Source organism: Crocodylus porosus, unplaced genomic scaffold (assembly GCF_001723895.1).
Source record: "Crocodylus porosus isolate Cpor-Errol unplaced genomic scaffold, CroPor_comp1, whole genome shotgun sequence".
NCBI lineage: Eukaryota > Metazoa > Chordata > Crocodylia > Crocodylidae > Crocodylus > Crocodylus porosus.
Genome location: NW_017728909.1, coordinates 9723016 through 9739653, shown reverse-complemented (window position 1 = coordinate 9739653; position 16638 = coordinate 9723016). Strand labels below are relative to the sequence as shown.

The following is a 16638-nucleotide window of genomic DNA, read 5'->3' as shown; positions in this document are numbered from 1 at the left end:
GGGGGGGGGGGTCATAATCCATTAGACTGTGAGCATGCAAAGAGGACAACAAAAATGGTGCACTGAAAAAGGGTCTTAACCTATGTGAGGGAGAGGAGAGAGAGGAAACACGCAGATATGAAAGAGTGATACAGACAGGGGAAAGGAGAGAGGAATAAGAAAAAAGTGTTTGACCTGGCAACTTGCTTTAGCCCTTGATAAGCCAAGCCGAGCTCTCCATCTTCATTGAGATAACCCCAGTCCTCAGTCTTGCTAGAAATAAAGGACAGAAAAAGGAAACAAGTGGACAGGAAAGGCAAAGGTCAATTGCAACAGAAAAGGAAACTCAGGCAGGCCTTCAGAACGAACAAACATTTGTCAAACTGCATCTCCTTTCCCATCAGGCTGAATTGTGTGTTGGAGAATGAATGACATGACCAAAAATCCTTATTCCACCCCAATATATTACAGTGAAGGACCTCCCTCTAGTCACCAGTCATAAGCACTGGGTACATGGGGGCAGTGGTGGCACAGAGCTCTTGGGGGCAGGACAGCAAAGCCAGGAGGCCCGCAGCCCGCATCGGCCCCCACCCCTCCCACAGGCTCCGCTCAGGTCTGATCCGGCTGTACTAATGGCGCGGGGCATCTTAGGCCTACCCCTGGCAACAATGAAAGTTGGCACCTATGCTCCTCCTCCTCTGTACTTCTGCAGTTCCTCTCCCTAGAGCACTGCTTCTCAACCAGGTTGCCACCACACCCTGAGATTCTCCACGGTGCGCACATACACAAGTCACAAGATAAACCCAGAGATTTCAAATAGGAATCCATTCTGACCTGTTTGGGGCTTTCTGTCTCTGAGACAGAACTGCAGTCTATTAGATTTCTGTAGTCACAACCCAGTGAAAGCAAAGAGCTGGCATTTTCCAAGGTGTGCCTTGAGTCTAAAAAGGTCAAGGATCATTGCCTTAGAAGATCCAGAATTTGCCCACTTCTGCTTTTTCAGCATGAAGCTTGTGGTACTGAAAGCTCCAGGTCCCAGGAACAAGAATCTTCATTTTCATTTTTTACATAAAAGTGCTCAGCCCTGAAGGTTGTACAGAAAAGGAAGACTTGAGAACTTGAATCAAATGAACTCAAAAGGCTCACAGATCAGAAGGCAAAAGGGCAAGAAGCCCAAATTATCTATTAATGGCTTGGGGGAGCAGGACAATTTTTTATATACGATTTGGCATAGACAATATTGTGATCTCATCATGCTTTACTAAGGTAGGAAAGTAACAGCTCCATGGATACAAGTGAGCAAATTAAGGTACCAAAAAACCTCAAATAAACAAAAAAAAAAAAATCCACCACCGCCAACTTGCCAAAGGTCACAGCTTGAAGCACTGGCAAAGCTAAGAAGAAGAAAGTCTCTTGGCCCCACAACCCTGGGCTCTACCCATGAAACATACTGCCTTCAGAGTAACCAAGTCTGATGTCATCAATGCTGGCTTGAGACACTCGTTGCATGACCCAGACGGGTGTAAAGTATAAAAAACTAGCATCATACAGAATTCCTAGAAAGTGAGAAAAATGCAATTTGCCAAAAGGGGACATATTTCTGACCTGCATTGAGCAGCTCTTTTATACAATAATGGGCTTGATTCCTTTTGGGGACATGCATAGACATTACAGATCTAGAAAGGCATTTCAACAGTGGAATGACAGAGGAGGCAAGAGTCAGGCAGGAGTGACAGAATAAGGGAAAGCTGCCTCCGTCAGCTGAGCCACTATATAGTATTCCTGCAGTAAGTGATACTGCCCTGTGCAAGGAAGCCTAAAGCAGGAACATATGGAGGGGGGATGCAGGTGAGAAAGGTCATTTCTAATGATTGCACATGTACCAAGAGGAAAATAGGGAAGGAGTGGGGAAGATAGCTGTGGTTTACTGCTAAGCTTCTTTTACCACTATGTGCACCAGCTAACATGGAAGTATATATATGAGGGACTCGGTGTCTTCTGGTACATAGTACCGTATTTTCTTGGATGCAATATTTCCAGGAATAATACATACCTTGGTTTCGAAAGGCAAAAGAAGAAAAAGATGTTTCCAGAGTTGTGTATGCAGAGAGCAGGGATGGAGCCTAATCTTTAACTGATCCACCCTCCCTTTCCTGCTTAAGTAAAGCTGAAACCATAGCTGCCCCTAAAGACCAGGTCTCCCATGGCTGGATTTATGATTTTGAAAAGAGCTAAAGAGTCTCCAAGGATGACAAATAGGAGGAGAGAAACCAGAGCAGCTAGCAGGTATCAAAAAATGCCCTAAGAAAGATTAGCTTGCTTAAAAAGGAGAGGCTATCATTAACGGGTGCTTGTACATGCGATGAAAATTGGTCATTTTTGCAGTTTAATTGCATCACAGTACAATTTGAATTTAGTTTGCAGCATAGCTATCTGTAACATTGCAGTCCCCCTCTCGCCACAGGAGAGGCAAACTGAAGGCAGAAGCAGTGAGGGGCCCGATCCCCCCCGTGGAACCTGCCCAAGTCTCCTTTTTTCTGCCCAGGGGCAAGCTGCCAGTGGGCCAAGCGGCCCCTGAACTGCAGGGGACCCTGGTCCTTCCTTCTGTGGTGGCAGCACCTCTGGGACTGCCCCACCTTGGGCTCAGGGAACAGCTGGATTGGGCTGGGTGTTGCCTGCAAGCTGGGACAGCACCCACCTGCTAGCCATCCACCCAGGTGACCCCGGGGTACACCACTGCCATGGAGGGAAGGTCCAGGGCCCTCTAAAGGCAGCCTGGCCCACCCCCCCAGGCTGTGGGAAAGGCAGGCAGGCTGTGCAGGGGGAGGATCAGACCCCTCACTGCTTTTTTTCCCACCCCCCTCAGCGGAGCCTGCCCACATGAGCTGCTGCCAGGCCACACAGCCCCCGAGCTGCAAGGGGGCCCGGTCCTTCCCTCTGTGTCAGTGGCAGGGCTGCCCAGGTGCAGTCCCAGCTATGTGGGTGCTGCCCCAGCTTGCAGACAGCACCCGCTGGATCCAACTTTTCCCCGAGCCTGCATGCTGGAAGCACGCTGGGTGCTGCGCCCCACGCGGTCTCGGGGAAGAGCTGGATCTCACAGGTGCTGCCTGTGACCTGGGGCAGCATCCATGCAGCTCGGACCCCACCTGACCCCACCACCATAGACGGAAGGACCAGGTCCCCACAGCTCAAAAGGCTATATGGTCTGGCAGCAGCTCATATAGACAGACTCCACTGGGGAGGGGGGAAAGCCGCAAGAGGCCTGATCCTTCCTGCCGCCCCCCCAGGAACCTGCCTGCCTGCCTCTCCCATGGCTGGGGGGCAAGTTGCTGGCAGGCCCTGAGCTGTGGGGAGCTCCAGACCTTCCCTTCATGGTGGCAGTGCCCTCTGGGCAGCACCCACCCACTGGCAGCTCACCCAGGCATCCCTGAGGGGTGCTACTGCCACAGAGGGAGCGACCAGGGTGCCCCCCCCAACTCAGGGGCCACGCAGCCCACTGGCAGCTTGCCCCCCTGGCTGTGGGAGACACAGGCAGACTCTGCAGGGGGAAAGAAAAGAAAAAAAAAAAAGAAAAAAGGATCTAGCTCTTCACTGTAACAGTGATGAAAGCCCCTAAATTGAAATAGTAGGATTTTAATCATTGCAATTAAAAACCCACCGTTTCATTTTAGGTGACTAAACCCCTGTCACATATACAAGTGGCCAACATCTCTGGGGTGAAGAACAAAGAGCTATTAAAGTTAACCCTCTGCTGCTAGAAAAGAAATGCAACATCGTGCAGCATGGACTCAAAGCTGGATACTTCTACCCCGGGCAGAAAAAACATCAGCTTCCCCGCTTAATGTATGCACCCCAAATTTAGGGGGCTGATTTTGGGAGAAAGGTGCTGTTGAATGTGAAAACAATACAGTACCTAGTTGGCTGTGTGACATAGGCATCCACTTATCCTTCCTACCCCTCAATTTTTTCAGCTCTGACATGGGAAGGGAGAGTAATTACCCATCTCTGCAAACCGCTGAGATCTTCAGATAAAAACTTGCTTATAGGAGAGCAAATTGCTATTTCAGGGAAACACAATTCCACTTAGGTTGTGAACTGCCCTGCTAGAACTCAGCGCCATGCCTTCGAAACCAACTTCTTTTTACAACTACAATCAGACATCAGCTTACTGTGTCGTGCCCAAGGGAACATCCTAAGGCCAGGTCCCTACAGAAAAGGTTTCCCAGGGCACCTATGCTGACAATGCAGCATATACTTGGAAAAAAAAAACCCCCAAAAAACAAGGACTGCTCTGGGTTAGACAAGTCCCCCAAAGGAAATATGCTTTATGGGCAAATGCATCTTGATATAAACTTTGTATTTGGTTTTTCTGTTAGTACAGCTATGTATGTGGCTCTTGGTTCTTTTCCGGACATGCCGCCTCCCCTAGAAAACTTCACACATACACGAGGCTTCAGTCCTCTCTCTACCTAACCAAACTCTTGACATAAGATTTCTCATTTCATTTAAGTGTAAAGAGAGTGCGAAACAGGCTGTATTCAGTTCTGATTCAGCCTGAATCCGGGACAGTGATTCAATTAGTTGGTTCAGATCACTGTCCACGATTTGATTCAGCCAAATCCGAATCTGAAGATTTGATGCCGATTCAGAGAATCAGTGATTCAGCTACAGACACAGCTTTAAGTGTTTTTTCTACATACCTCGAGGTACCAGCACAGCTTGTGAACACTGCAATGCTGGGGCGGATGAATCACCCCAGGGGAGCACAGGAGGGCCCCCTGTGTACTTCTGGTCCACTTCTGGGTTCACTGAGGAGTGCACTGGGGGGCTTCCCTGCTCCCCCCTCCCCAGCTTGGCAATTGGCCATGGGGGCACCCTGGGTGCTCCCCCCTCCGAGACCCAGGAGGCACCAGTCACTGAGCCAGAGGGGTCCCCACAACGTGCTCCCCGGCAGACCCAGAAGCGGACTGCCAGTGCTTTTGGTCCACTTCCGGGTCTGCTGCCGAACACAACGGGGAGTCCCCCGCGCTCCTGCGGGATGCTCCACCCACCCCAGCATTTACGAGCCACTTGGTACCTTGAGGTTTGCAGAAACAACGATTAAAGCTGTGTCTATGTCCGCATCTCTAAATTGTTCCCAATCAATTTGGAGGGTCCCGACTCAATTCGGAGAGATTAAAGGGTCTCCTGATTCAATTCAGATTTGGAGATATGGCCACTGAATTGGGCTGAATCTCTGCCGAATTGAATTAGGGACCGAAGCTTTGCACAGCCCTAACTGACATTAAGCAAGACTGGAAAGGTAAGGTAAGGGGCTCATGCTCCTTTTATTCCATTTTGCACTCTCCCACTCTATTTTGTGATTTTGTAGCTGCTGGGGGTGGGGAGGGAATAGTGGGGGTGGTGTTCAGTCCGCTAAAATATAATCCCGTCCATTCATCCTTAAATTTTTGGTCCTTTCTTCTATCCCTTTGACTATGCAAGGCTGTTTCTTCCAATACATTATCTCCTGCTATGCCCTGTCCAGCATTAAACAACTCTATTATTGGCACCTCTACCATTTCCTTTAGGGAGGCTTTCACAGCCATAGAATCATAGAAATTAGGGTTGAAAAATAAGGGGCCTCAAGAGGTCTAGTCCAACCCCCTGCTCAAAGCAGGACCATCCTCAAGTAGATCATCCATCCCAGCCAAGGCTTTTTTGAGACGGGCCTTAAAAACCGCCAAGGATGGAGCTTCTACCACCTCTCTAGGTAACGTGTTCCAGTGTTTTATTACCCTCCTAGTGAGACAGTTCTTCCTAATATCTAACCTAAACTTTCCTTGCTGCAACTTGAGCCCATTGCTCCTTGTTCTGTCATCTGCCACCACTGAGACCAGTCCAGCTCCATCCTCTTTGGACCTCCCCTTCAGGTAGCCGAAGGCTGCTATTAAAATCCCCTCTCAGTCATCTTTTCTCCAAACTAAATAAGTCCAGTGCCCTCAGCCTCTCCTCAGAAGTTATGTTTCCCAGCCCTCTAACCATTTTCATTGCCCTCCACCAAACTCTCTCAAACTTGTCCATATCCTTTCTGTAGTGGGGAGCCCAAAACCAAACACAGTACTCCAGACGTGGCCTTGCCAGTGCTGAATAGAGGGGAATAATCATTTACTGCAATCTGCTTGCAGTACTCCTACTAATGCAGCCATTAGTCTTCTTGGCAACACAGGCACATTTTTGGTTCATATTCAGCTTATTGTCCACTGTAACCTTCGGGTCCTTACTGGTTTAATTAAAAACATTTTCCTAATATCTTAAGTATTCCTTGCTGTATTTCTTCCTTTCTATAGTTGCTTCTACCAAACAAAAATAAGTCCTGACCCAGCAGGTCTTTACATATCCTGGTCACTCGACAGAGTTACAGCAGTATTTCTTAATCGTTAAGCCAAGTGTTACATGGCAAGTTATTTCCGTCTTTCCTCAAAATAATATTCTCCAAGCCTCGTAATCTTCTGTGTTAACTTTTTTCCCTGAGCTCCACCTAGTTTATCCACTTGGTTTTGGGTAAAGCTGTGCCCAGAAAAACCTGGTCTCCTTGCAGTAGTGAAAGTTACTTCTTAGCCATCTATTTCTTAAATTATTGAAAACTTGAACTCTGTTTTAATGATGAAGTGAAGAGATCTCATACAACTTTAATGAGGGTCTGGACACTTTACAAATGAATAAAATGAGATTATATATAAAATCTGGCCAGGACACATTTGTTATAACATGATACATATCCATTTTAAAAGGAGTTTGAGGGCCTTGTTCTTTTAAAAAAGGTAAATAAAATCCAATAGATATGTTGCTTGGCTTGCAAAGAAGAGTGAGCTAATAAGGAGACCCATTCTGGGTTTTTACAGAAATGGGTACCAGGAACCATTCACCTGCAAATAACACTTCTACAAAATGTAATGGAAAGTGTCCCCATTACAGAGAGCTTTCTAAAGGGTGGAGGCAGGGGGAGGAAAACTATCTGGATGTGCCCTTGTCAACTGTAGACATGGCACTGGAATCCCATGGCTATTTCCCCAACTCATTTCATTCAGTTGAGAAGTAAAATAATTCCTTCCCACTTAACTAACAGGCCTGCTTCACATGCAGCCTTCCAGGTAACAGTAAGACATTTCAACCCCTTATCACCTGATCACATAACACTTGCAAGCTGAGCAAGGTTTCTTGGCTCTGATACACACACAAGATTATTTTTCAGAATCAAGCTAGTGTTTGCAGAGCTGGAAGGAAAAATAAAATATGGATGCATGTTTTTACTTATAAATCAACTAATCTGATCTGAGGCATTGAGATCTAAACGTGGAACCTCCAGATGTCATGTCTATAGAGTCACTCTTCAAAGTAGAAACATCCAAGTCCCTGAGCACATGGAAAGCAGACCCCAAGACTTGCAAAGAACATGGAAGACTATTTCTCTCCTTTTATTACACAAGTGTGCACCTGACCCAAGCAAACGTTGCTCCAGTTTTGCTCTAGCAGTAAATAAGATAGAAGGGCACTGATGCCTGGACTTAGGGAGTGCCTGCTTCACACATTACCATGAGAGCTCTTCCATCTCACACCTGAGTCAAAGCAATGCTAGTATCTGAGCACAGATTAGAGGCCCCAGCTGGTGCAGTTACTTACTGTATGCTCTCCTTTCAAACTTTGAATCTACTCACCTAAGAAAGACTATCAGGATGCAAGAGCTCTGGCAAATATTCTCCAAACTTTGTTGCTCAATGCTGATCTCTCAGATTCATGTTTAGACCCCTAGACAAAATAAATGGGCCTCATTTCCATGCACAGCTCTGAGCCACTTCAACAGGAGTAGCAAATATGCATCATTCCTAAACATTAGGCCATGTTTTTGACCGGGGGAGGAGGTACATTAACTGGGAGGCATTAACTATACATATAGGACTTTAACTCTGGACAACTACATTAGACAAAAGTTGATATATAAATGAGGCTGGCTGAATTAAGGGAAAGAGCATCTGTCTGAACTGTACTGATTTTGTGTTTCATATTCTATTTCCTTCCTCCACACAGCTGCACAGAGGCTAAGCAATGGAATATGCATTTAACAATGAAATTAAGATGAATCAAATAATTGGCCTCACTATTTATCACAGTCACTCATGTACTTCTAGCAGGATAGTTCTCTGACTGGATGGTGAACATTCATAAGCATTAGATTTTTTTTCACCTCAAGGTAAAGTCAATTCCCTCACTTTGCTTTAATTTTGGGGGATTTACACAAGGTATTGTGGTGAACAGCAAAAATCAACGCAAGGGGGTGCCGTCATATTAAGAGAAATCTGCTTTGGAAAATGATGGCATTTATTCCAGATTCATCAATGTGGTATTGACTCAAACAAATGCATCACTGAGGGTTCATTTGCCTAAAAGTTCAGAATGACCAATTTATTAGAAGTCCATCTGACCACGCATCTTTAATTAGGCTAATCAGTTAATGCACACAGTCATACCATCATTTCTAAAGTGATTCATGAGTGCTTTGATTTTCCCTAAATGAAGTCTGAAGGAAGTTCTGAAAAATCAAATTCACCAAGCCTTTCTGTAGATCGGAGATGCTCAACCCCCAGCCTGAGAGCTTTCTCCCCATGGGTCTGCAAATCTGACGGCAGGGGAAGAGTGACACCTCTCCCCTGCTACTAAATTTCCACACCGTGGGAAGCCCTGGGCCCTGCACATTGCTTTGAGCCCCTGATCCCAGCATGCAAGGCCAGGTGAGGGGGTGCCAGGCTCCAGGACCCAATCCTGGCACAACGGGACAGCACTGGGCTCTGGGGCCCAATCCTTGTGTGGGGGGCCAAGAGGAGGTAGAATCAGGCCCCTGGGGCCTAATGGCAGCACACAGAGTTGGGGAGGAGGCAACACTGGGCCCAATCCTGGCACTTAGGGCTTGATCCAGCCTGCAGACCAGTCTTGACGAACTTATCTGGGGCCAAACATTTGACCACCACTGTGTTAGATCAACTTAGACTAGGGTATTTTTTAAATAGTTAGGCAGGGGGCTTAGAAGAGATTTGCAGTATGCAAGGAGCATGAAGGTTTCTACTTGTCCATATGATGTATTCAGCTAATGTTGTTTATGGCTCATTTCTTGTGTGCTGCACCTACAAATACAGAGGAGATCCCTCCCCGCTGCAGGCGTATCCACTAGTTAGCATTTCAAGGCAAATAGGTAGGTGAAGATGCAGAAACCCGGTTCTATCCTGGAGATGCAACTCGTTTCCCTTACTGGGTTACTCTCGCAACTAAAACAAACCAAAATCCATTCTAGCTACAAAAATAAAGCATTGTTCTTTCTGTTAAAAATGTAAACCTGAAGCATCACAGGTATCAGTGTGAAGTGGGGGTACAAGCCACCCCACCTGAGTGCTTCTATCCAGAGCTAAAGGAACCAGTCCACAGAATAAGACTCAAATCCATTGTACTTTTCTCCTGGTGTCAGGTAACATCAAAAAGGGCTCCAGCCATAACATGGAAACCTGTTCATCCGGTACTTAGAGACCAGCTATTTATTTTATATAGATCACTGCAGAGTTATGTTATAATGACTTACAGCTGACATTGATCTGAGCCAGATTTAGAGGCGAAGACTTTTTGGCTTCAAACCTCAAAGAAAAAACTGAGTCCATGCCTAATACCCTTCCAAGTCAAGCAGTCCAAACATTAAGCAGAGCACCAAAAAACTTACTGGTATTGTCAGTGTATTCATGGTTATTCAACAGGAGCAGGAGCTTGTAACAACTTAATATTCTGACCCTTTAGCACTTGCAAGTCTAATGAGTATGCCTAAGTTACCTGGCATTTTCTACAAGACTCAGTTTTGAACTAAAATTCCCTTTGACTTCAAATCATAAAGGGCACTAGGACATATCCTTGAAAAGGTTTTGGAGGAAGAGAACAGGAATGCAAGCAATGCTAGGTGCCTTGTCAGTTCTTCTGTTCATATCACTTTCCCACTGAAAGGTGAGGACTATACAGGCATACAGTATAAAGGTTCTTGCTGAAGGATGTCTGAGCGTCTCTTGGAGTTAGTCCCACAAAAAAGTCTTCCACCAAAAATGCTGATTAAACAACATATAAAAGAACAGCTTTGCTTATCATGGTGACAGACAAGCAGTGGAAATACTGCCTATTTATAGAATGCAACCTTGTAAAGCGAGGGGAAATCAGTTATTTATTTTCAGGAACATCATCAAGCCACATCCTAGTAGCACCATTTTATTCATTGATTGAAGCCCACAGTTTATGAGCTGACCTGATGCAGAAATAAAAATGCAGAGAAACACTCACTCAGGAACCAGGAAGTAATTAAGCCACTGGACAACACGCTGTGAAGAACTACCCTGCACCCAGACTACAGGCAAGGCTGCAGGGAGTGCCAGGATGGCAGGGACTGGTGGAGAACAGCTTGGACGGTGGCAACAGACTGCCCAGAAAAAGACAAGAGAGGGGAAATCCATGGTTGCCCCTCTATATAGCATAGCCTTTAACACAATGTAGTAGGTATACAAGATGAGGCCAGAGGTTCCTGCTCCTCTAAGGGGAGAGTGTAGTAGGCAAAGCTTTCTGCGCGGGGCAGGCAGCAGGGAAGAAGCCAGCCGCTAGAAAGCCAGCAGGCCGGACAGCAACAGTAAGAGCTACCCCTGGGGGAGCACCTACCCTGGGGTTAGCTGCACTGCGGTAAGCAGCCAAGGGGCAGACCTCCAAGCACTGCAGTGGGTTTTGGGGCACACAAGCCCTGTGCCTGAGACCAGGTGGGCAGTCTTGACCCTGAGTGCTGCAAAGAGAGGAGCTCTTGGGGGAGATGGCTGCCACCTGAGCCGGCAGCCACCCGAGTGTTGCCATAGCGCTGGCAAGTTGGCAATGACCCAGAGTGAGGTGAATTTTAGTTGTGAAGCAGTCTGCTTGTATTTATGCTGTTGGTTAAGTTTGAGCCCAGAGCCCAGATTATGGCTGTAGGGAAGGATGGAGCGCCTGGTGGGGCACTCCAGGACAGGCAGCCTAGCCTGGGGTCAGGGACCCAGAGGGCTGTGGGCTAGTGCGGATAAGTGAGGCCAAGACTGGAAGAGCTAAGGCCAGGGAAAGCAGCCTGGCCTGGGGCCAGGGTCACAGAGGGCTGAGGACTGGTGCAGTGAAAGCAGCTCAGCCTGGGATCAGGGACCCTGAGGGCTGTGGATGCAACAGTAGCTGTGCTGGGGCCAGGGCCCAGAGGGCTGGAGGAGTTAGGCCAAGGCCAGGAGGGCTGAGACCATGGGAATGAGGCTAAAGCCAGGGAGAAGCTGAAACCATGTGAGCTTAGACCAAGAGGACTAACTGTAAGGGTGAATGGAGGCCATGAACATAGTCCATAAGGCAACTGGTGCCCCGAGTCACTGATAGGGCCAAGAGGGCCACAATTTAGTGCCCAACGGGCAAGACTGGGGCCAACAAGGCACAGCAAGAAGAAATTGAGGCATACACTGGGACCCTGGGGGCAGCCTCCTTACACACTACAAGACACATGGAGGGTACTTCAAGAAGCCGGAGTGGGGGCAGGTGTTGTTTGGCCACCTCTGGGGGGCCGAGTCCTGCTACAAGGTGCCACTGACTGATGAAAAGACCCTACAGAAGTTCGTGGGAAATTAGATAATTTCTCGGTACATGTTAGAGAACTAAACCACTATTGGTTTAACCATTGCTAGATTATCTGTAGGTGTTTTCCTGACTACTTCTGAGATCTTGCTGGAAGGGACAAAAGACAATGGCCATCCCTCACTGCCTTTTCACTGTGTGCACTTGAAGACGCTCCTCTCGTCTCCAAGATTCCCAAAAGCAAATCACACAGAGACAAAGAATGATACATTTAATTAACAGTGTAATTATCTGAAAGCTCCCAAGTATGGCTGAACTTTGAAACTCTACTTAATGTCCTGCATCTACTGCGACACTCTACACTACTTACTCTAACAGTCACGCTGCAGACTCGTAGTTATATGGAAGTTAGCGAGTTGGAGGATGTCTTCTGAGGAGGACATTTCATCTGACCACAGCCCTCCAACAATTTAAGGTGGGAAGGCAGGAACTCTGGCTGAAGGAACCAGCAACACACCTGTAGGCTGGGGAACACCCTTCTTGTCAATATGGTGGCAGAAAGGGATCTCAGAGTCATTGCTGACTCCAGGATGAACATGAGCCGCCAACACGAGGAAGTGGTCAGTAAGGCTAACCACACCTTATTGTGCATCTACAGATGCATCACAAGCAGGTCCAGGGAGGTGATCCTTCCCCTCTATGCAGCATTGGTCAGGCTGCAGTTGGAGTACTGCGTCCAGTTCTGGGTGCCGCACTTCAAGAGGGATGTGGCTAGCATTGAGAGGGTCCAGAGGAGGGCACTCGCATGGTCAAGGGGGAGCAGGGCAGGCCCTAAAAAGAGAGGCTAAAGGGCCTGAACCTATTCAGCCTCCACAAGAGAAGGCTGAGAGGGGATCTGGTGTCCATTTACAAACTCACCAGGATGGGGCAGCAGGAATCAGGGGGAAGCTCTATTCCCCCGGGCACCACCTGGGGTTACTAGGCATAACGGCCACAAATTGTTAGAGAGGAGGTTCAGGCTGGACATCAGGAGACACTACTTTAGTCAGGGCTGCCAGGCTCTGGAATGGGTTCCCAAGGGAGGTGGTCTTCAAGAGGAGGCTGGACAGATATTTGGCCGGGGTGAAATGACCCTGGCACTTGTTCCTGCCCAGGGCAAGGGGTCAGACCTGATGATCCGTTTAGGTCCCTTCCGACCCTAAGTATTATGATACTATGAACTCCACTGAGAAAGTGTTACCAAATTCCAAAGGGGGGGACCCCGCAAAAAAAAAAACTGTGCCTTACTCTGTGCCCCACTTGCTCCTTCCCCATACCCTATTCAGACTCCATCCATGACCCCACCTTCACAGATTAACCCTGAATGAAACAGGGTTTCAAAGCCACAGTGATTGAGCCTCCTCGTAGCGCTACAGGAACAGACATAACAGTTATATGCTAATAGCTAGTGGCAACTCTTTGTCCACTTCCTTTTCAGAAGGGTTAGAAACCATGTCTGCCTTTAGCCTGGGGCAAATTTTCTGAAGACCATATTTAAATCCACACAGGTGTTAAAAACCCCCAAATATAATTCCCCAGCCTTCCCAGGAGGGGCCCCAAACAGCCTTCATCAGTGAAGAGTTCAGAAACTGGCAAGGTCCACTATTTTATGAGAACCATCAGTCAAGCTCTGTGCCAGTGAGGTCCCCTGAATGCAAGTGAGAACACACAAATCTGCACGCCTGCCAGAGTCAGGTAGGGAAATGCAAATGAATATTCAGTTTCCTTTGAGTAGCATAAACATTTATGTCCCATTAACTTGCTGTATAATTCATGTAATTTTTTTCCCCTTTTACAACATATTACTGCTGTATTTTACGTTTTCCTGCATAGTCAAAAGGACTGAATTTCTCAATAGCATTATAATAAACTCGTCATCACTATAAAGGAAGACAAATTCAGGGCATTAACTATCACTGTGGGAACCCTGTAAATCAAAAAAGATTCAGAGCCAGTAGTTCAGATACAAAAAATGCCAATAGCATGGCCGATGCCAGAGATGGCATGGATGCGTGTGTGAGCTTATTTCGATGAATGGAAGCTCTTCTCAGCATGATGCTAAGAGTTCTTTGAAGTGACTAAATTTTCAGTCTTCCTTAAACTATAACCTGTATTTTGCTATTGCTACAATTTTAAAGGCTGAATTAAAGGTTTTTGCCTATTGTTCTCTGGTGGGTCCACTGCACACCACTGTGCCTGTTTGGAGCACAGTGGGGTGTGGAAGCTCAGTGGTGGCTGACCTCCATTTTACTCTCTCCAAGCTCTGGCTCTACCTCTCGTCCAGTACCTTCCTTTTCAACAAGGGACTGGCCCAAAGTGGAATTCTGCAGCCCAACCATGCTGAACTTTGGCTCTCGATACCAACTTCATGGCTCTTATCCTCAATTAGAGGCCCCAGCCAGACAGCTGAAAGGGTCTGGTTACAGCTATATGTTGTTCTGGATCTAAATCTAAGTTGCAAGGCCCAGGCTCACCTCTGCTGGAAGTATTTTGTCTAGATAACTGAAGACACACTTACCGGTTTGCCTCGCACACACCCTGGTAGGCTTCAATTGCATCCTCTTGATCAACATGCTTGTCACTGTTTGGCCAGCTGGGATGTGTGTTGATGCTTGATTCCTGAATTTCACACAGAACAACAACAAATTGAAAACCTCAGTGTCATTAAAGTCTTACAAATGTTGGATGTGGAGCAATTCTGAGCATGTATGATGGGGCTTCCAGCCTTTTGGGCCTATTGCCTTGTGAGTACAAGTGAGGAGTTTGTGCGGGTTTGTGCAGGTAAGAGCATGCAGCAGAAATGTGAGTGTAAGGAGGTGGATTTCTTTGGGGCTAACCCACAGAGGGTGCTAAAACCATTGAGAAAAACCCCCAAAGCCAATGCCACAGAGGGGTATTTTGGTTTTAAAAAAGACTTCCTTGAAGCAACAGCAGAAAGACCCACCTGTAACTTAGGTCAGGGGTCTAGATCCGGTCCATGGAACCATTTTAGCCACTCTGCCAGCCGTCTGGCAGGCTACTAAAAGCTGCAGGGCACGACCTGCTGCAGAATCCAGGGTCCTTGGATCCTGATGAACATGGCCATCAGCTGCAAGGCGCTGCCCGATCCCTCACCTGCAATGTCACCCACCCCCGGACTTGTACTGCAGACATGACCCCAACCCTGTGCCACTGCCTGAACGTGGAATTGCACCATTCATCCCAGAGCTGGACCCACTGCAGCTGCTTCTGGCTCCATGGAACTGGCCCAGGAGAAGCTCCCTAGGCCAGTCTGAATCCAGCTCAGTGCAAGTTTGATACCCGTGACTTTGGTGGACCAAATTCAGTTCTCATTTATGTGGGTGCAAATGAAGTCATTTCCCACATACACTAATATGAGACAGGGCAAAATCTGGCCTACAATACTTTTTTCCTTGCCCCCCGTCCAGATGAATCCAAATATTTCTGGAGCTCACTCAACAAGTCTCAGATAGCCATCTCTTGATGGCTATAACTTAACAAAGCCAAGTCAATGCCTTCATTAAACAAGGATAGTTAATGCTCCCTCAGTAAGAGAAGAGGGAAAAGGATTTCTCCACTCAGTTACCATATTTTTGCTGGTCTCTTTTTCCTGGGCTGCCTTTATAATCTGTGTCCTTAGAATAAGTACTTCTTCCTTCCTCACTTCCAGCTCTTCATTGGCTGATTTAAGCTGATTCAGTAGGAGGTTATAATTGTCTTGGATATCATTGGAAGCGTCGTTTTGGGTTGCTCGGTCTGCTATAGCCTTTCTTAATTCATTAAGTTCATTTTTCAGTTTCTTGTTCTCCGATTCTAGTTCTTGCCTCTGTAAAACATCAAAACATCACCTGGCTTAGATTAAATACCTTGTGCACTTGTACAACTGTAGTAGTCTTTATTTCTGTTATGCTTTTAAATGCAACTCAAATTGCTGAGGATAACAGCTGAAGATCAAGTATGCCAGCTGAAAATCAGGATTGCTATTAGTCAAGCCACATGGATTTCAAAAAAGTTTTGTGCCGCTTCTCCCGTCTCGGTTTATAGCAGCCTGATCAGTAACTCTTCATAATTTCCTAGTCATTTCAACAGTAGACATGACACCCAAGTAGAATGAGAACTCTCCCTGTTTAACCCGCTTACATGGACATAGAAAGAGCTGCTTCATGAGAAATTGGAACATAAAATTATACTCCTTCATGCCCTTCCCCTTTTTTAAAAGGTTAGAAAAAAACTTAAGCCTGGATGCTGAGGCCAGGAAGACCTGCCAAACCCCAGAGAATTGGTTTACTGCGTTTTAGATGTTTGTTGCAGGCAGCTGTAAGAGTTCACCCGAGTGGGAGACAAATATACTATCTGCATGGCTGTTTCTACTCTCAGGGCGGGGGGAGGAGGGGGTGGTCTTAAAGCTGCCCGAGGCCCCAGTATGGCTTATTAATTTAATGTCTGGAATTCTCTCCCCACCATCTAGTAGTTAAAGGGATTTTCCTCCTTTGACTGTGCTTCAGTCTCTACAGTTGACAGACAAGTTCAGCAACTCACAGGTTTTATACAAGTTGCTTCTCTGAAATTAATGATACCAGTGCATCAGGGGTAACTATTTTTGCTCAGATGACTACAACTTTTTTTTTTTTTTTTGTACACAGGAACAGGATGGGGGATTAATGATGTTTGGCAGCAAAATAACCTCTGTCCTGCATGAGTATTCATCAGTAAACATGAATGATAAGTAGCAACCAAACTGCAGTTTAATACCCGTTTACACCCACCTACAATGAAACTGGTACATCCATTTGCTAGGCTAGGTGCTGGTATCAGTAAGCTCTGGCTCAGAAACCCACTAAAGGCTGCACATTTAGTATTCACAGCAGCAGAGTTGAGAGGCAGGCAGTCCTCAGGTGAATATAGCCAAACAACTTCTCTATTCCTCAGTTTCCCCAGCTCTAAAGTTGGCTGTATTGCAGTGGCATCCAGATACCAAGTCAAGACTGGCTTTCC

At 46.8% G+C, this 16638-nt stretch overlaps 1 protein-coding gene across 1 annotated transcript in view; it reads right to left on the bottom strand.

The window, feature by feature from the left end:
• The window catches only part of LOC109307665 (unconventional myosin-Vb-like), a gene marked incomplete at its 5' end in the record, with an annotated part of 43298 nt that extends 27814 nt beyond the window's left edge, over positions 1-15484 (bottom strand). Inside the window, 2 exons of the mRNA XM_019531677.1 lie at positions 14162-14262; positions 15230-15484. Coding sequence (XP_019387222.1) covers positions 14162-14262; positions 15230-15484 — 356 coding nt within the window. The remainder of the gene's footprint in view (positions 1-14161; positions 14263-15229) is intronic.
• Between the last annotated feature and the right edge of the window lie 1154 nt (positions 15485-16638).